At 46.2% G+C, this 21,592-nt stretch overlaps 1 protein-coding gene across 2 annotated transcripts in view; it reads right to left on the reverse strand.

Annotated features, from left to right (window-relative positions):
* Positions 1–13,967: 13,967 nt before the first annotated feature.
* The window catches only part of LOC146201945 (scoloptoxin SSD20-like), a 45,289-nt gene continuing 37,664 nt past the window's right edge, over positions 13,968–21,592 (reverse strand). Inside the window, exons 2-3 of one of the 2 annotated variants that reach the window (XM_084587869.1) lie at positions 19,608–19,721; positions 13,968–14,120 (exon numbers count right to left, since the gene is read on the reverse strand). In XM_084587869.1, coding sequence (XP_084443995.1) covers positions 13,968–14,120; positions 19,608–19,721 — 267 coding nt within the window. Of the gene's footprint in view, positions 14,121–19,607; positions 19,722–21,592 lie in introns of those variants that run through there. The other variant, XR_014703602.1, reaches the window with a different exon arrangement.

Here is a 21,592-nt window from a genome sequence, read left to right on the forward strand (position 1 = left end):
GATGGAGAAACAGTTGGTGGCTACAAAGTGCCGCCTCGAACAATGCAATGGCAATAGGGGGCAGGGCGAAATTTCGACACGGCACAAGGCAAAGACAGAGATATTTTGTATTGTGCTTGGAACAATGTTTTGTAGCGAAAGCTACAAAAGACGAAAAGAAGAAAAGACGAAGAGGCACCGTGCTACCGTGGCACCGTGGAAGAAGAAGAAGGAGAAGGAGGAGGAGAAGAAGAAGAAGAGGAAGAAGAAGACGTAAAAGAAAAAGAAAAAAAAAGAAGACAGATAACTCAGTTGTTGGTAGAGGCGAACGACAAAAGCTAATTGATAGGACAGAAGGCTCGTTCGAACGTTGTGACGGCGGTGTGCCCCGGAGTTCGATGTAGAGACGATGTCATACCACTAGAAGTCTTCTACACCCGAATGAAAATGGTCAACGACCAGAAGCAAGGGGTACTCATACGTTAAGCGATTCCTCTATGGCATAAATAAAGCAGAAACCACAGAGCAAACTATTATGCGCAAAATCCATGTTTTTACTTTCAAGCCGAACCTAAGCATGCCTATGCAGATTGCTTTCGCGTAACTCCAGATTTAACCACAAGCTAAACCACAGCATTTTTTTTTGTCTTTTATAAGCGTATTTTTGTTTGTTTTTGCTCCATCTCGCAGTCGATTTCATGGCGACTCAATCCAAAAGGTCCACATCTTCGTCATATATACTCACGACCTCGTTCTAGTGAGAATTTCACGCCTCTAGTTAGATTCTCGAAGATAGAGTAGCTTGCCATTTGCATTGCATATATTGCAGGTTTGGTGCGACGCAGTGCCGAACGCCGTCCGAGAATACAAATATGTAGTCAGTTTGGCCTCGTAATCAATCTCAGATGCCAATGTACCTCAACAGGTTCTGTAGTACACGATAAACACTAACGAAACACATGTTTCTTTGTCAACACATCATTCTTTACCGGGTGGCTCGTTGTTTTTATGTACAAACTGTGTTAACAAAATTTATATCAAACTGATGTTAGAGAAAAGGCGTGTAATCTGAGACATGTACACGTTGCCACTGCACCAATCCAAACCTGGCAAATTGAAATTACCCGCGTGGAATATTGGTTGTTGGTAAACCTCGGAGGTAATTTCGTGAAGAGATTGCAATGCGTTCAGATACGTCTGTGGCTCAGCACTGGTGGGTCAACGCCAACGGCACCTTTGGTAACGGCCGCTATCTCCTCGCGACCACCTTCAGCTCCATCCCGTACTGGCGAAAAGGTCGCCGATCCTCATCACGGATTGGGACAAATTTCGTTCCCTCCAGGCTCACGTGCACCTATATCTGGGTTAATAAAGTGGGCGAGTGGATGTCCACCCTTCCCGCAGACTTCTCGGCAACTAATAAAAAATCCCTTAGCGCGTCTGCTCAACCCAATACAAGCCGCCGTCTCATCATCTGTGACAGTCCCGCGAAAGCCTGCAAAACAGCTGGAAAACACAATGCCACAAAAAACAGTAGTCATATAGCGAAAATTGACAAACAGGTCGAGTCTCACATTCACGCCTTGGCTACCCAGCAAAATGGCCAAGTTTGAGAACATGGGCGCCAAATATGAGGAGTCGGGAAGGTACTCGCAAAATAAGATTTAACACATGACCTCCGGCGCTCCCACCGATGGAAAAAACCGAGTTAATTTTGACAGATTACGCCTATACTTTTGTAGAGAACCTCAATTAAGTCCTCCTCTGCAGTCCGAACCACCTCCGGAAAGAGAGTATCAAATTCTCTAGTGATTCAACTTCGTCACACGAATCGCAAAATGCTTGTTGGAATGAATTGAAATCTGCATAAATGCAAATTTAGGCGGCGATTCTGCCTCGCAAGAGAGTAATCTACACCTCCTGGGATATGCACCAGCGCACCCTGCAAGAGTTCGTTACATGCTGCATGTGGCACTATGTGCATTGAATTGCGGCATCGGACGGATAGGCGTTGGTATTTTAAAAAGAAAAACGACATATTCACAACAAAATGATAATAGGAACGCCATATTTTACAGGCGCACTGAAAGTGTCGATTTAGCTATGAAGTCAACCACCTCGCCTAAACAAACAACAAAAAACACCGCAGTCCATTCTTACCCAGATAAAGCGCGCTTTCTATACGCGGCGGGAAAAAAAAAAAAAAGAAGAAAGAACCTCATGAAACCGGTTCAAGAGAACATTCCTAGCAGTTTCAAGATACGATAAAACAGAGGCAATCTACGCGGGGTGTGCACGAAACAAGAAAGTGTCGAAACCCAGGCCGCTATTACCATGCGGTATTGCAAAGGCGCTAACTCCCCACCTTGGAGTCCCCACTTTCTGAATCCCTTGTCCCTCTCCCACTGCCGACAACCCCTCTCGACGATCCCCCTCCCCACCCTTTTTAGGTTGGGAAAGAGGAGAGGGGGGGGGGGTGGCCGTGTGTAGCTTCTAGTAACGTTGGGAGATAAGGTGCACCATTTTGAAGCAGACAAAAATTAAGAGGTACGGAGTAAAGATCGAGCCTATAGTTTTTAAATTAAAAAAAATTAGGTGTATATTGCTACTATGCATGACGTTAAATGCGGAGAGAGTAATTAGATCACTTTCAGATTATTCAGATAACAGCACATAAAATATGAAGTAAAAATATGAAGCCTATTGCCCTTTCTCTTCTTATCGCGGCATGTAAATGAAAAAAAAAAAAGTTTATTTCATCCCCAACAGTGTTATTTCTCATCGCTGTTCAAATTTCACATCCGTTGAGGGACGCTTTCGGTACTTACAAATCTCTGTCGCATTTCGACGCATGCGTTTATTGTGCTCCCAAACACTAGGCAGGCCAATTTGAATGAACACTTGTCGGCTGCTAAAGCACCGCCATGCACTGTTGCAACTTAATTTCGCACTGAAACCGTAGAGCGGCACTCACCTGTACACAAGCCTGCGGAGAACCAATGCTCGGCATCGCAGCTTACACCATCAAGTACCGATAAGCAGGTACTCAGGGTCTAGCTGCCAATGTGTGAACACGCTGCGTAATATGAGTTCTATAAAGATTCCTCCGCAATCATTTACTGCGTCCTCACACCAACGCTCGAGGAAAGAATGGGGAAGAAAGGATACTTTCTCCGTTTTCGCTGAACCCAATCGCCTCGGTCCAGAGCACTGTGCAAGAATACTTAGGTGTTGACAGTGCGCTCCCGGGAGCGTCCAGAGAGATTTAGCTTACCGTGATCCGCGATCCGCCACCGTGACACTCTACCGCGCATGGGCAGGGCGCACAAGCTGATTGGTCCCGAAGCGGCAGGTCTATGTGCCGACATCACGGCCGACATCAAGTATGTGGCGCCATCTATCGGCGTTAAGGGGACCTGGGCATGCGCATTGGAAGGCGCGGATCGCGGTAAGCTAAACCTCTCTTATGTTCCGCTGCGGCGAGGCGCGCCTTGCAGTTCGGCTGTAAGCCAACAGATGACGCCGATGTCAGCGGGGCGGGTTGAGCGGTGATGGCGCCTTGAGATTCCATTGCCCAAGCTCGATTTTTCTTTCCTTTCGGCGGCCTGAATTGGGCTGAAAACGCTAAGGAAATTCGTTGCTTGAAATTAAGATCAGAAGTGTGCCAGACAGAAGAGTGCCAGTCTTAAAACTTTGTTTGAATTAAATTATCTTGTTTAAAATTGTTAATAATATGGCCACGGTCGAGCAGCGCTCGAAGCCCATTCACGTTTCGGTCCCTCACTCAATTCATGCTTCATTCTATCTAATCATAGATCAAAACATAATAAATACAAGAGGGGTTACTTGTGCCACCCTCCTTCCGCTCACATGGCAGAAAATTATTGCACCGGAAATATTTGTCCTCGCGTTTATCGTTGCTTTTTTACTCTATATGAAGACCATTCAAACAATGTTACTCTCAATGGGCTAATTTTCAAGATTTAGCGCACTAGTATAGCGCGGCTATTTACGGGAAAACCTTTCTCACACGGCAAATGTGTCAGTCGGAATGAAAGAGCACGTCGGATCATGGGTCATAACCCAACACGAAAGACTGCGAAAACAGCACATTTATTCCGATGCAAATTATCATAGAACAGGAAAAATTTTCAATAAGCTCCTTCCCACTGGAAGCTAAATGGCTCTTGAAGGACTCAAGTGCGCAGGGGTCAGCGTTCAGCCAAGTATGGTCTCGAAACTCACAATGAGGTAATAAAATATAAGGAAATCACCATCCCACAACGTTAGAGTGTCATGCACTCCTACAATTAAAAAAAAACAGAATGAAAAATTTCAGAGCTTTATTACACACCATATGCCCAGTGCAAACAAAAAAATGCAGTAACTGGGTGATATGTTCAAGATGTACAGTGTCACTGCGCGGTTATAGCAGTTTTCTATTGAACGTAAACAGCGAAAGTCGCAAACACTGTGGCATATAGACTGTTTTCGCGGCGAGGAGGAAAATAGCCTCGAACTGGAACGCGCTGCGCGGCTCCTGCTCTCTGGTATGTGGGGACGCGGGGATAGCAGAGCATTCTACGGATAAAGGGCATACGTTGCAGTCTTTTGCACACAGAGTGTCTTGAAGAGCCGCAAATTTGTATCTAAGCCGATTAGCTGATGTGAGCGATGTGTTTTTTTCCCTGTTCTTTCTTCTTTCGCCCCTTTCTTTCCTTCATTTCCCGGATCATTTCGTTTCCGCCGGCCACATTTTAGCTGATAAGAGCTGCCGTGGTTAGCACAATCTTTTTTTTTTACTCAGTTGTTCGCATTAACAAAAAAGTAGCAATCAAATGATTAACAAAAGATAAAAGATTAACAGCGGTGCTATGCGCATGTGTCGCTCTACACTGTTCCACTTGCAACTCACTCAATTGGGCGAAGACGAGCAGCTTCTGAATTTAAAGTCCCAACCGAATTTGTTTCGCTTTGGCAGCCTTTCGTGCGAGCTCCGAACACTGTGTTTGTTGAGTAGGGAACGGAAAAACTGAATACCCGTGCAACAACGGCAGTCTTTGGGCAACAAGCGGATGATATTCCTTGCGGCAAATATTTACGAGATGCCGCCAGGTAAAGAACTATTTCGATTCAGTCACCTGAGGTTAATGCAAGCATGAAAGAACCTGTCCCACTTGAAGACAACGATATACTAATAAATTGGTCGTCAACTTATTTAATAAAACAGCGCTACAATATATTTTTTGAAAACACGCATCTCGTAAGATTTTGATGCCGATAATAAATGGGAATATAATCATAGGAATAGCAGCAATTGCTCGCAGTAAGCAAACCTTGCGACGAAAAATGGACTGTATAATTGTTGATAAAAGCAACTTTCGATGAGGTCATTATGGGACATAATTTAAGGTCTCTATTCCATAGGTATCAGTTGTCCATTTTATCTTGTATTTGGATTTCAGCATGGCGGCAGCGTCACACAAACGCAACTAATGCCCAGTCAGAGAAATTGCAGGATAGCAGCTCCCGCCGTTAACAAGTCATCGCCACTCCCCGCACATACCTGCAAACAGGTGGTTGAGTGATGTAGGCTGTTGTGCCAGTGGATCCCGCAGCTGCCATCCAATGTTGTGCCAGTGGATCCCGCAGCTGCCACCAATGTTGTGCCGGTGGGGTTATCACACAGTAGCCCACCGTCAACAGGGTTGTGTCAAGGAGTTGGTAATGCAGCGCTCGTCACCCGTTTCGTGAACGAGGGCTGTCAGCTCCCTGGGCGGTAGCGATGAATCCGAGTCGGCGTTGGTGAGATGAAGAAAAGGCTTTATACACTATGTACAGGCATTTACACAACGAGTTCGGCTCTGGGGCCGAAAGCTAACATATCCATACGCGACTGTTCTCGCGCATCGACGGCCGGGGAGATTCCGCCGCGTCCGCACTGTCAGGAGGCGAACTGCTCCCGATGGACGCTAGTGACGAACTCACACTCGGAGTCTCGAACGGAAGCACTTGAGTCTCCGTAACCGAGAAACCGTTGACGCTCAAAATGGTCCAATCCGATGGCAGCACTTTCACAGGGCCAATGGGAGAGCTTGCTGCGCTCTCGCTTCAAATATGCCGCGGGGCAAGAAGGGGGTTCACCGTCAGGGCCACGGCGCCGTGCTGTCTGGACACTCAGCTCATGTTGAAACACGTCGCTTCTCTCCCTTTGGCACGGCTCGCCTCCAGTGCACTGGTGCTTTGCAGAGAAGTATCCAGAGTTTGTGAAGGAGGCGTTCGCCGAAGAAGTTTGGCGTCCGGCTGAATTTCTGGGCGGCTTTGGCCAGGCACAACAAGGCAATGCTCAAATCCGATTGCCTCGTAGTGGACGCTTGAACACCCTGCCTGATTGCCATCCAACAAAAGTAGACAGGGTAGAGTAAATGGATCAGAAATGAATAATGGATACTTAAGAATAGAACCCCAGTGAAGGTGTGGGAACTTCAGCAGTAGCCGTTCAAGCAGTAAAGAGTATATGAATGATCGGTTGACCCAACAAATGTAGCGCGATTAGCATTGCTCCTAAACGTGACAGGAAACTGCTACACTCGCTTTCTTTCTTTCCTCAAATTGTTACGGTAAGCCGTCTCTAGAAATCATTTAAGAATAAAAAGTAGATCGAAAACTGCCGTCGCGGCCAGTAGTGCCCCGCCGCCTCTCTATGCCACATAAAAGTTACACTCTAATTGTAATCAGGCTTGTAGCCTTCAGCCGACCTGATCAGGAGCATAATTTTTTGTCATTTCTGACCGAATGGCTTCGCTGCTACGGAAAAAGAAACTTCTTTCAGCTAGTTACTGTCAGAAAGCAAAAATTTGCATGCGAAAGCTCTAAAATGCCGATTTGCGCTACTTGTCGCCTGTTCCGCGGATGGGATCCCACATACCAGCATGGCGGTTGTTCACAACTCGGCCGCTAGATGGCGCCACATACACAAAATGGCAGCGCCCATGATACAACGGTCTATAGGAACATATTAATGAAACTTGCGGCTAAGGGGAACAAAGCTTAGCCATTTTCTTTTTTTCTTAAACTTCCTTTTTCATGGTCATGTTAAAAGCCTGCAGTGCTGCCCTATCCGCATGCTAACATAGGAGTGAAGCAACTAAGCCACTGCTTCTTCATTGCACTTTTCACATGAAAAAGTAATGGTGTAGGTGTCAAGAACACCATAAATTCTGCCCCCGTACAACTGTGAGACAATCTTCCAGCGCACAAAAAATAGACGTACGAAGCTAGAAGAGACAACGCATAAGCCTGTTTTCTTTTTTTTTACATTAAGCAATAATCTTTTTCTTCGCCTTAGCTAGCGAAACATTCGTATGAATGAAGTTTTTAGTTATTGCCTCGTTGGTTTTCTGTTTGAACAAAGTTTCAGGCACCACAACAAAAGCACTCTCTTTGTCCGCAACCAACAGGAAAAGATCTTTGCTTTTCAAGTAATTAACTGTACGTGGATCTAAAGGGAAGCTTGGGGGCAAGCGGGGCGTCCCTATTTTGCAAACAATCCACACCTTCTGCAATAGAGCGGTCCTGGTCATCTGGGTTGGATGCTGCCGCCACATTTCTGACAATGGATAGGAACCGCACAACGTCATCTTTAGGCTCAAGACAAAACTCTGGTCCCTGGCTAAGCACTGCTTCGACACTTTCCGACAAAAAACACTCGCCGATGCAGGTCACTACTGCGCTTGTGCTTTCTCCATTTGTTTTTTTTTTGTTTTGTTTTTTTTTTTTTTTTTAGAGGCTGCAGCTGGGAGAGGCTGCATTGCACCGTTGTCGTTGACTTTCGGCCGACGTCGTTTTAATGCTTATGCAGAAGGTTTCCTCTTCCGAGGTGGCTTTCTAGGTCTCTCTGGCCGCATTAGATATTGGAACTGTTACACGGAAATAAGGTAGGAACTGCATCTCTAGAAAGCATAGGCCTCTATTCCGCGTTATGTAGCACTCTTTCATCGAGCTCCACGTAAGATGCCTAAGATGTTGCGTCATCTGCAAAATGCTTGGCGCAGACATGGTCAATGAACATTAACGTCCGATCTGCTAAAGGAATCGCACGGGGTCAATCATCTGAACGAACATTGCTTGACGGAGCTAACACGCTCCGCACAAGTCCGGTAGCCCGGATTGCAGTTCGGCACGAATTCTTCCCATTGCGCAGCACTCACCAACTGTGGGCTACTCTGCCGACGATGCCCCAACACAAGATCTTGATACAAAATAAAAGAAAGCGTTTAAAATAGCACAGAAGTGCAGCCGCACACTCCGAAATCTGTCAGAAACACGAGCGCAGTGCCGCGCCACGCCGGACCGAGCCGCCCAGCCTGGGCCTGCCTTTCGCAGCGCCTTCTCAGTTAGCGACCGGTTGCCCCCCCTCCCCCGAACATATTGTGGCAGCCAGCGAGCGACGCTCTCGCGCGCGGCGGCACGAGCCCGTACTTCTCTCGCCCTCAAGCGCCCTCCACCTCCAGTAGCGAAAAAAGAAGAGAAACAATTGCCGACGATTACGTGACTTCCTTATGCGAAATTTAAGCGTAGCTCATCAGCTGTTTCACCTTTTCGATATATTAAGGCAAAATTTTCGAACAAGACATGTATGTACAATTGCAGATTTTTTTTTCTCACATATTCCTTCAAGGAACACTCCAGTAACAGTTTATGATTGTCATAAAATAAAGGACGTTTTATGGTCGGAGAAATGAAGAGAGCAATTAAGTTATCAGGCGGTTGCGGGAGGCAGTGCGTGGGCCCATAGGAACGTTGCGCGGCGAAGAGATAGCAGCGACTGACTGATGCCGCTGACGCCGCTAGCGAGTCAAGTCAACGTGGCTCTGCATTTCGGCTTGGGATGCACGCACCATGATCCGCGGATAGCGAGTCGGCGCTTCGGCGGCCGGAGAACACCGGCGCCGCCACGCACGAAGAGGGGGGGGGGGGGGTACACGCAGCGCGCAGCAATCGGAGAATACGCGTGGTCGCCGCCACGGAGGAAGATGAAGGAGGGGGGGGGGGGGGGGAGCGCTGCCCCGGCTGCGGAGCTGGTTACTAGGGACAACGCCGACGGTGACTGTGACGACGACGCGAAACGCAGGAACGGACGCCAAAGAGCTGCTCTTCATAACTAGTGCAAGCTCGTCGCCAAGACGCCCGCTTAAACCATTAACTGCTATGGGGATGGGGAGGGGATAGGGCGCTGACCCCTGTTCCCCTACTCTTGCCACTGCTGACAAGAAAGGTGGAGTGAGAGGGTATTGAGAGCAAGGGGAGCTCATACACGGGGAAACACGTGCGTGGCTCTTCCCGGGATTTCGGCACTGCTAGGAGATGACATTGCATCCGACACGCGAGAACCGCCATCAGCGGTAGCTGTTCATTATTCCATGACGTTAGGGAGAACTTTTAGAACAACAACAACATGAACTTTAATTCTCCAAACTGCACTCACTACAACACTGGTGGGAGAGCGTCTCCATGAACTATGCACCGCACTGCTCCGTAAACGCTGAGTGCCTCTTCCACTTGAAGGGAGCACGTGCACGAGCGTCCCTCTCGAGCGCCACCCACCGACTACACACACAACACACGCGCACACAGCCGTACCCCCGGGGCAGAATGGGCGATTCCAGTCCGTATACGTCCCTCCCCCGGAGTCAGTGGGATGGCCCAGATGTCGTGCCGTGAAGACCGCGAAGACAGCACCCACAATATTCAACAGTAGCGTGCTACACCCATCTACTCATGCTATATAACGTGCGACACATTCGCAAAAATGCTTTGAAAAGCCCAAACAAGTGCGAAAAATATTTGTACAGCTAAAGCTTAATTAGCGCATTAACCAGGGAAAGCACATTGGCATCAGCAGCCAAGAGGTCTGGAGTGGCAGGGCAGTTTTGGCGTTTCACAAATGGCTGACCGTCAGGTGCCTCAAAGGCTCGTTTTGGTGTCTCTGTATACTCAAATGCCTACCCCGCGTTCTTCCGCTTTTGGTCTTCGTTTCGGTCCTAGTCAGATGCAAACTTCACGGACTGCTGGTTTAAAGACGTTCCCTCGTTGACATTTTCGAAGTATAGAAGCCGCATTTGCCGCAACGCTTCACTTTACTTTGCTGTGCAAAATTCATGGCAACCCTATTGCTAAACCACAACCGCGCAATGGAAGCGCACTTGTTGGCGGGGGTGGCAAAACACCGACGGGTCCACCGTTACACCATGCTCCAAACGCATGGAAACATGTGCGCCGAAATTCCCCGTCGAATGTTTTCTACTCGTGACCTCTGCAAACGATGCTAGCCGACAGCCGTCGACCGCCGCCAAGCTCATCACTATCTTCCGTCAGCGTAAACTGTGCGGCGACTCGAAGGCGTCGCGTGTGCACAGGCGCAGGAGGATTAGATACTGCGCTCGTGTATTGCCTTCGTTACCCCCTCCGCCGCCACACGGGGCGTCTGATGCCGCCGCCTTCAATCTACTCGAATTCTGGTCCTCGAGCAGGGTCAGAACGGTGGCTCATTACCATCGTTTCACTGTTATGTCACCAGTGTGATAGTTCATGGTTGACAATGTTCGACCACATAGTTGGCGTGTTCATGCCTACTAATGCAGAAGTTTTTCACGTTGTCCTTCGCTTCCCCCCCCCCCCCCCCCCTCCTGCCGACTGATCTTGCAACAGAGTTGAAATTTGGGTCAGTTGCTACATGTTCTTGTAAAAAAACCCCAGTCAGAAGACGAAGGACAAATATGTGTGTGCCTCGTCTTCTTTGTTCTTCGTCTTTTGACTGTTTTTCTTTTTGAACGACTGATCTTATGACGATCTTAAGGAGACGCTCATCCACTGCGCTACCGAAATGGAGCCGTATTGACCTCAGCAACCTCAGCAGCTCCTCACATCGAAAGAGATTGGTGACCACAAGCCTGCAAATAGCATACGTCGCACGACAGTCCAGGATAGAGAAAAGGCTTCTTCCTATAACAGCGTACTTCTGCGGGAACTCTTCCTGCAGATCTTTCGTGCCCAAGCGCGCATAAAACTGTGTCTTCATCCCAGACCCAAAAATTAGCGGCACAGCTGGCTGGCAAGATTATGGACGTCAGTTTTTTTCCGTGCGCCCAAATAATCTCCCTCCTGGCCCGCCTTCCCACTGACGCGCTGCTGTGGACGACCGCTATGCGTGACTCTTAAATGCTAACGAGGCGCACTCTCAGAGTTAATCGCTGAGCTCATCGGTGAGTGGGTATGCGCTCATTGCTCAACGATGCACTCATGCTTATAGTCTTGCCAAAAATGAGCCGGCCTACAGCTTGCCCCTTAAGGTAGAGCTTCTAACAATGGGTAATTTTTGTCCAGATTACTGCTACGTTAGTCCCTTTATTATGATCCCTAAAGTGACACCTAATTAGCGGCGCTAAGACGAACACCCGGGAGGAGAAAACGCTACAACTGGCTGCATGTGGCAGGGTATTTGAGGCGTTCCTGATTGCCGGGAACAATAAATCCCAAACCTGCGCCAGAAAAGAAGGCAGAAAAGCCGTTCTTGTATGAAAGGGCACTTGATATGACCCGGATATTTACCACACACCAAATTTAAAGTATAAATCAAATTTAAGGGTAGGAAAAACACAACGAAAATTCCTATAGTAGCATGCTATGAATTGCTGCAGACGAGCTGCTGCACTAAGCTGAATGAGTTCACAAACTTCGACATTTAATCCGCCTAAAACACATCGATCAATTCCAAGAACAGCTACCAAAGACATCTTTCGTGAGCTAAAAAGGAGCATAAATGTTCATTAGCCGGGGCTACTCGCTATGCCCTTTCCACGCTGTGGTAGCAGTGTCAACATTTGGAACGGGTAAGTTCACAGTTAAGCTTCGTCAGCTGTTAGAAACAAACAACATTACTTACATCTTTATAAACGAATTATCATGAGGCTTTCGGTAGCTTGTTTAGGCAATGGCTTTAACTACACATAGAACGATTTAGAAAGTATAGTTAGAAAGCGTACATGTTGCAAAAAAAAATCTCCAAAATATCGACAGCACACCTTCAATTCCCGATCCAGGGCACCTGGAAACCTAGCTATAGCTCGTCAGGAACATATACAGTTGAACTTTTCAGTAACGATTTGCATTCAAGCGTCACATTAAACCAACCTCCGGACTTTCATACTCAGATGCCATCCGGGAACTTTTGCCCACCTACGTCATCGCGCCTACTGCGTCCTACCCCAAGTGAGACCCACCCTTAGAAGGCAACTCCGGAAGTTTTTTGACATTCGAATATTCTAGTAAAAATTTTACCATAGGTTCTCCTCTCCGTCCTGACGCATTCTACAAAATTTGGGCGCCGTACGATAATCCGTTCGCGCGCAACACGGCTTTAAAATATGCCGTTTTCATGGCTTAAGTTGAAAGTATTTCTGCGGGCAACACTGAGATTCTGACGTCACAAACAGTATACCGGCGTTACTGTCCAATTCCCTCCTGATTATGAAATTGTGAGGCTTATATTGAACTACCCCAGACATTTTAGGCAGTGCATCATGATTTCCATACTTTATTTTCACCATCCAACGCACGTACGTGCCGTGAAAGCAGTTTCGGTTTCGATTTGCTGTTTTCTTTTTTTTTTAAATACTTCTAATTCGAATTTCGAAAAACGGTTTTTTTTTGTGTTGGAGTCAGGACATGCCGAAGAATGTAATTCAACTAAAAACACAAAATGATAAAAACCCACCGGAGTTGCCCTTTAAGATAGTCATTGTCAAAAACGTAAAGCCCAAGGGGCTTGCTCCTATACTCCGTTTCATACATCAAGTGCAACACTGCCAATGCTACAGCTCTTGTTTGCGCTCTCCGCATCCGCGATGAAAAATAGTGCCTACTCTTGACGAAAGCAAATAATAGTTTTGTCTGCAAGCTTAATACGTCTTACATTTGCCATCAACTTCATAAACAGCACCTTTTTTAAGGAGAAAAGACCGGATTCGGTGAATTTGTATGTTTTTATGTCGTTTGCGTTCGTGTCGCGTTTTCGCTGCCCCGCAATCTTGCCAGCTGTGTCACTAGATGGCGCTGGCTGTTCCCTCCGCGCTGCGCATTTCTTTTTGAGAAAATGGTTCTTCGGTGCGCATTTTTTTTATAAGATCCGCACTGCGAAGATGTCTAAGCACGTGAAGCAAGTTATTGCAAACTTGTATGCTCGGAATACAGTCCGTTTCCGCAAGAACCACTCTACCACAAAACGAGCGTGTAGTGATACGCCTCCATTTTTTTTCTTGTGGACTACTTCCGTAGCTTTCGCTGCGTTGCACCTGATGTATGAAACGGAGTATAAGCCCTGTAACAGGGCTCGTTGCGTATCTCCAGCGATTGCAATCTCGAAAGTGACCGGAAGGCTCATCCTTGCCTTTATGGAGCGTAGGTATTCCAAGAATGTTTCCAGGAGCCCCTTAAAAGGCCTAGAAGCACACCCTACGGGCTTTACGTGTTTGACAAAGGCTGTACATATCGACCTGTATCGCGTGAGGGTTAATTTTTGGTAGTACCAATTACACGTCCGATATTCTTTTTTTTTTTTTTTTTCCCGAGCCTATACCTCATAATGCCTGCAAACGTACTCGACATTTGATTAGTTGCATTCTAGCCTAGATTCCCCCATATTTATTTAGCGGGGGATGTCCATCGCCGTCGTTGCAGTAGCAAGCTCACATCATTTAACAGCATTCGTCGTAACGCTAAACTTCTCATATTTATTTTTGCTCAAGGAATGCCGTTCAGGCGCGTATGCGCGCTGGGTGGAATGATTCAGTGGTCATACGCGCAAAAAGCTAATGAAGCATGCTTCATGAATGATGTAGGCATTCGCATTTTCTGCACATGAGTATGGCCATGGTGATTAGTTCATCTGGCCAAGATAAAAGTTGCGTAGTCCTCTGCAACATGATCAATCAGTCGCCGTCCATGCCGCCGGTGAGTTCAGCTCGATAATCGTACGCGCTGTAAATATGACTGTCGTTGCTCCGTATGATGGCGATGGCTTCTCCGTACCAGTAAAAGAACGCAATTTTGTGCCCACGAGCTCGCAGGCCGTAAAGGATGTCCTGCACGGGAAACAGGGATATATAATAATTGCCAGCAAAGCAGAGCCAGTGAGAGTTATAACCCTGCGAGAACCTCTACTGGCCACGCTATCTGCGTATTAACCAAGCCCGTTTTTCTGTCCCTCCCAGCATAACATTCACTCCCTTCGATATCGCATTCTTACTCTTCCTTGCCTCTTGGCTACCGGTACATTACGCCGATATTTTAGATACTGTTGCCATGCATCGGATGTAGTATAACCTCAGCAGGAAGCAATTGCACGAGAAGTGACATCTGCTATTCCGGCGCACCGCGCGTAGCTTCAATAGCACGTATGCCGTAGCATGTGTCGAAACGTTCAGCTCAGTTCAGATCAGTTTAGTTCAGTTTTATAAGCCGATTACATATGCGCACGGCGTACTTCATCGTACTACCTGCACGCAAAAATAATGCTCACTGTAGCTTGAGTACGAGCTTCTCAGTCACTCCTTACAGGTGCACCAACAATTCTGCGATGAGTGCAGAGGCTCCATTCTGACGCTGCGGAATGTAGTGCCCGTATAAAGTGGTCATATGGGATAGCCTTTCTTTAAAGTCCGCATGCACCAAATGTTATTTCAAATTGATCTTTAACGTGCGCTCGTGTTACGTACGTTATTTCCAGAGTTTATAGGGCGCGCGTTTCTTACGTACGATAAAAATGGTTTCAAGGCACTTCGGACCACAAAAGTGCGATGAGGCGAATGCCTTTGTCTGAAACGCCACTGATTCCTCATTTGCTGCCTCTGCCTGTGCATTCTGTGTGGTACGGAGTTCGAGGATGCACCAAATCAAAAGCGCAGCACGGACGCCTGGATCGGACACCCAGTGAAGTCGGCTTCGTATATCCGTAAACCGGCCGCCTGGTGATGTCATCGGTCATAACTTGATATGACGTCATGATAACGTCAGTTTCGGTTATTATACTTGACTTGATGATGACGTCACATCTGCTTATGACATCACGTTCGATCATGGCCGATTGACGTCACAATTTCGCGGTACCTCGCGGAGTCTCGCGAAGAAGTATGACACTTGTCGTGGACGCGTGAACTCATGAGCCTATTAAGGTTTTCACTTTAAAAAGTGTTTCCAACATGGTGGCACTCTTTAAGTAGTACCTCTCGCATCTCAGTGAATTCGTCTTTATTACTTGTCTCTTCAGTGCTGTCACTGGGTGTCGCACAAATCGCGACCAATCAGTTCCCGGACAAGTCATTGGTCAACTGCCACCTACCAGTAGGAATGGAAGCCTTAGAGCTAGCGTTTTAAAAGCAGATGACACCAGTAAGTCAGACTTATACTCACCTCTAGGCTTGCATACGTAATCTGATAATAATAAGGTAGAAAAAGTACAGAGAAAGGGGGTAAGGTTTATTTACGACTGCTTTTGGGCGAACTTCAGTTAGTGGTTTATTAATTAGAGCTCACTTGCCATCAGTCAAAGAAATCGTCTTAATCGGCTAAAGTTCTTATTTCAATTAATTGAAGGGCACCAAAAAACCGACCATTCCGAAATAATCTTCTCAATCGGATATGGAACTAGGAAAAGACACGCTTTTACGATAACTCCATTTCAGCCACGTAATACCTGTTATAAGTATTCCTTTTTTCCAAGAACGGCAACTGACTGGAATGATCTTAGCGACAATGAAGTTTTGCAACCATCACTGGCCACATTTGCTCCCTGCTTAGGCAGTAGTGTTTAATTGGGATGCTGTTTTGTTACATGTTTTGCTTCAACCTGCCACTGTTCGTTTCTACATTGACGTTTTTCTGTCTTTGATATTTGTTTCTCTATTCTGCTAAAATCCCAAAATAAATAAATAAATAAATAAATAAATAAATAAATAAATAAATAAATAAATAAATAAATAAACTGGGTGTGCAAATGTGACAAACAGCGCAATCAATCTAAAATGCTTTGGCGTGCAGCGTACGCAAGCGCGCATTAATGTGCTAAAGCAGTTGATCTTTTTATACTTATTTCTACCATCCAGATGTGCCGCGAGCAGACAACAAGCAGACGACAAGGCAGCTGAGGAACACATTTGACATACTCTCCTGATTGGCTGAGCAGAGCTAGCTTTCATAGGGCTACAATACACTTATGAGGAGGAATGAAGTGATTTTAGAACGAAACTGGGACAGCAGGAAGCAAAGAAAACACAAGCGCTTCACGTTAAGGGCACTCAAATCAATGGAAAACCAACAAGCCTATAGCTTCGAGCGCTGATGAGATACTCATTGAAACACTAACGGTGGCCGCGCCGCCTTTCTGCCAAGAGCATCATCTCGGTTAACTTTAATGCAGCACAGCGATCACCGACGCATGCCGGTGTTCTCCGGCTGCGAGCACCAACTATGTAACGTAAGTCTGCATCCACGCTCTCAATCTCTGGATGATAAAAAAAGTCGACAGGTAGCCTTGAATTTCAGAACAGACATCATAATCTTGTAGACGCGGTTCCAGAAATGCAGAAAAGGTTCCACTCCCGTCAGCTATTATGAAGGTCGACAATTAATAACGGAAAATTCCAACACGCTACAACTTCTGACGTTTTGTGCTTACTTCCTGTGTTTGCAAGGTGTTGCGCTGTCCGAAAATTAAGCGTCGCGTTCATAGTGCAGGCAATTTTTGTGTGTACGATGACTGAGAAAAACATATTTCCCATGGTTTTTTTCTGAATCAAAAGGCCTGACCACAAGCCGTTACTATAAAGCAGTGATTGTTGAAATATTACCCATGCTCAATCAAGGGGCGGAAAGATGTGGCCGCAGAAGAAAATGACAATGAGAAGCGTGCTTCAAATCGTTCAAAAGCTTCATTTCTCTGTAGGACGAAAAAAACTTCGACTTGACGTTTCGAGCAACAGGGGCGCTATGTTAAAATTCAATGCGCAAGGTTTCTCCTTGAGCATTGAAACGTATCTGTCCACAGCTGTTATCACCAAATAGCACCAAGCAACGCACTAGTTTTGCTGCATGCAGCGCCCTCGCTTGGAAGCACAGCACTCCAATGTCATGAAAGCACCCATCGCATATGCTAACCGATATATTTCATCAACCAGAGGATGACAGCGAGGGTGCAGGCTTAAGACCACCAAGCTCAGTCGAAGCCGGAGAGCACTGACCAACGTTGAAGACCGAGGACGTAGCTGGTCCCCGAGTCTGCTCCCGCCACCGACGTGGCTAGTACGTTTACTTTTAAGGCTAAACCCTTTATATGTTCATCACTGTTAGTAGGATTTGTGCGCTCGCGACATTCGCCCGCAAGATTCCGCGGGATATCGTTGGGGTGGTTTAACTTTTAAGAAAATAAGTCATCCTCCGCCGAGAATCGAACTCCTACCTCTCCGATCAACAGACGAGCGACTTAATCAACTGCGCCACGCCTGACACGTGAGGAACATATCTGTTCTCCTTGTGTAGTGTTTACGCCGCCTCCATAGCAACGTAGAGGCGCAACGCGATTGCCTTGAACATGTTCTCCAGGAAGGCGCTCGGCGCACGCCACCTGCCGCCAGCTATGACGACCAAGCGCCGCAACAAGCGCGAGCCATCGCCGCCGAGTGGAGCTGCTCACTTCGAATCCGGAACAGAGAAGCACTGTACGTGACATCGGTGGGGTTCTGGCAAATAAACACTACAGTAGAATCAGCACCAATGGCTTTCACCTTATAGCTTGCAGGGGCCTTTTAAGGGGGGATGGAGGGCAAAATCGACGATAATTTCCATTTTTAAACCTTATAATGCCAAAATAATCAAGCATTCATCAAAAACGATTCCACCAAGTGGCGGCCTCAAATGTGCACTAGTGGTATTTTAAAGGCGCCAAACAGCCCCTACTCCATAGGAGCTCTGCCTACTCCAAGTTTTGTGGGACTGTGCCCTGGCATTGCCTTAGGCACCCCTGATGTGTACCAACACAAGAACACGATTCCAGAAACCATGATGAAATGCATCAAACCTGCCTTTCAAGCACATGCTGCCTCTGAGCTTCTCAGAAAGTGTCTCCATCGTGGACCTAAAACACCAACGAATCCTAGAACTGTATTTGATGTAGGTGCCCAAAAACAATGTTTTTTGGAGCGCATATTTTGCAATAAATTACTAGATGGTAGTAACAATGCTAGAAAAAGAGTCTTTGAAGCTCTCGTTGTCATACCAGGTATGCTTTGCGATACCAAGCTGAGCCGCAGAGACCAAAACCGAATAAGAAAGACCGACCTTCAAGCTGTATTGAAAGCAAGCAGAGAAGGACAGTGAAGGAAAATAAAATAAATCGATTTTACAGGGCAATCCAAAGAGAACAAGGATGGAAACTATACGCACCAGTGGCGTTTTAGGCCCGCTTGACTAAAGGTAAATCTTTGAACTGCGATATCTCTCTTGCTGACAAAAGGAACATTTGAACGTTTTTTCTGTATTCGTGCAAGTATGTGTGTACGCAGTTTTTCTATGAGTGGTTTATGAACACCAATAGAACTGCCTGAACCAAATAAAATGATTTTCCGGAATTACTTTTGCCTCTTCGACACTTTTTCTTTGCAGAAAACAGTTGAAATTTGAGTACTTTTTATGCACATGTTTTATAAATATCAATGGTTGCAGCCACTATTACTTTTTTTTTTTTGCTTCAGAAGAAAGGTCAACGTATATAGAACATTGAGAAAAGTTTCAGGCGTGTGCATAGAAGAACATTTCTAACCATGTTTCTTCATCAGACAAAAAATGAAAAGTATTAATAATAGTATTTATAAAAAGTTTCAAAAATTTCAGTATGACGTTTTGCATGCTGTTAGTAGCCTCTTAGTGCACACAGACCCTTTAATTTCAGCTCAATTCTTAAAAAAAAAAAAAGAGAAGATATCAGCGAACTTAGTTACACATGTGGCCACAGTTACCCCCTTAAGTGCCTCAAGGATTTTTTGGCAATGATGTTACAAATACTGCTGCTTCATTTTCATTGCCTTCACCTGTAAGAAGGCTTACAGGGTGTTCAGAGCATGCATTTGAAAAAAAAAAAAAAGCATGTGCCACTCCTTTACAGGTGGTAATTCTTTGAAATTTGGAAGATTAAGAGTTTGAAATCACGGAAAGCATCAAAGGGTATGTAATTAAATTAATGCCATCCTCGCGTGGGCAAAATATTTAACCATAGGGTTAGTTGGTGCTATTACAATAATTGCAATCATGTAATTTAACGCAAGATGCAGGGCAAACAGAAATAAGACGGAAACGAGTGGGAGAAAAAGGACGCGCCCATGTTTCTCTTCCTTCTTTTTGTTTGACATTTTCTTTGCGTTAAAAGAGGTGTACGTAGTCAGGCGAACGCTTCCATTGCCTATCGTATTCGATCCTGGCTGACATGCTGCGCGGACTCGACAAGTAACCCAGCTACCCTTTCCTTCTCGGTCCCGCTCGAGGTGTGCATTTAGCAGGCCATGTGTTGCTGAAATACTCACAACGTCGATGGACCGTTCGGCTAGCACTTCGGCGGGGTACAGCTGGTGGTGAACCCGTGGCGCGTCAATGGCCTCTTTAATAGTGTGATTCATCCATAACGCCCGCATGATCACCTGCGCAAAGCAATCGCCAGTGCAGTTCAGTAGGTTCTCCAGAAGCTATAGGCACGTATACGTCATGCATATGTGCCGTTGTTATGGCACCCGTCAGTGCCATAATAGCATAATAATGCATGCATTTCCTCGCGTAACTCTGCCACGTTTGTCTTTCGTATCCTAAGGGATCATCACGTATCATCTCTCCGCATTACGTGTTCATTTCGTCTTATATTTCAACACCGATGTCACTAAATTCTCGTATTTGCTGCTTAACCCACCCTCGTGCTAATCCTTTACGCTACTCAAGCTTCGTGTCCATCTTAGCATCGGAATGGTAGAATCATTTAACACTTTTCACTTGATTGATCAAGTCGCTGCTCATAACATTACACTGCCTGCCTAATCCACTTCAAAGCATTCTTACTCTCATTATTGTTTTCTTCCCCAAAGTTACAGGCGCCGCCGCGGGGGTGCAGTGGTTAAGGCGCTCGACTGCGGAGTCCAAGGATGAGCGATCAAATCCCGAAAGCGGCGGCAGCATTTCGATGGAGGCGAAAAGCAAGGCGTTCGCGTGCTGTGCGATGTCAGTGCACGCTAAAGAACGCCAGGTGGCCGAAATTTCCGGAGCCCTCCACTACGATGCCTCTCGTAGCCTGAGTCTCTTCGGGACGTTCAACCCCGTAAACCAACCAACTAATCATGGTTACAGCTTGCAGTGACCATATCTTGGCCCAGATCGACGCACTCCTGTAATTTCCAATACTTCAATGCGTAGCGTAAGTTGTTGTCTACCCAAACTGTTGTACCTTATATCATTCCCCTCATAATAATTATATGGCAGTACTTAGCATGTTCACGTCTTCAGACACGCACTGCAGTTCGCGAACTGAGGTGCGTTGCCAGATTTGCCAAACAACTTATCAGCAAAGGAGGTAGGAAAGGAGGAAGGCTCTCTTTTAGCACAGATATGTACAGATAGCATCACTTTTCTAATCTTCAAGATATGTATTTTAAGTATGCAGTGAATGACGAAGCCTCTTTTGCCCCCCTTTTAATCCTCCCGTCGAATTCTATCGTCGCTTTGTCCTTGCAGATGCTTTATGATACATTTTCATATGCTTTTCTCGTGTCCATGAGACGCACTGCCTACATGACAATTTTTCAGCTTAGTCACTAAACGTTCTTTCTTTCTTTTTTTTTTTTTTTTGTCGTATATAACGACGACGTACTGTCGTTGTCAAAAGAATACCAGGCTGCATTGCTTGCTTCTCAGCCGCGTAAGAGAGAATTTATGCGAAGCCTCAAGTTCTAAATCGCTGTAAACAAGGGAGGTCCACTTGGCCTCACCTTTCAAAACATTACGATTTTTAGGGATGCTGTAAGGCTTCCGTTATACGACTGACAAGTAAACCGTCCAGCCCGTATACTTTTGCCTGTTATGGTACGGGCCTCGTCTTATTCTGTTATTCTTCACACACACAAAAAAGGAAATGAAATGAAGACGTGGAGGCAGTGGAAAAAAAGAAGATGCCTTTGAAATGCATGATTATCTTATGACGCCAGTTCTCGCAGGAGATAGGCCACTGCTCTTGTTCTCACATTTTCCGAGATTAAAGAATAAGCGTGAATACTGCAATACGTTCAATAGAGCAGCAAATGGATCCGTTTGCCAAGGTGTACTAGTTATGTCGTATTTCACCTGCAAGTTACCACACATGCGTGCCAAAATAGATATGGGCTCCGTACGCCTTCTCGCATATGTATAATATATTGAGCTGTACACATTCGTAACGTGGTCCCCCGCAGCCACTGTGACGTTAGAACTGATGCTCGGACGAGTTAGTATACCATTCATTTTGAAGAAGAGCAGTCTTCCTTGTCGCGCT

Source organism: Amblyomma maculatum, chromosome 1 (genome assembly GCF_055883805.1).
Source record: "Amblyomma maculatum isolate TAMU_Amacu chromosome 1, ASM5588380v1, whole genome shotgun sequence".
NCBI classification, from domain to species: Eukaryota; Metazoa; Arthropoda; class Arachnida; order Ixodida; family Ixodidae; genus Amblyomma; species Amblyomma maculatum.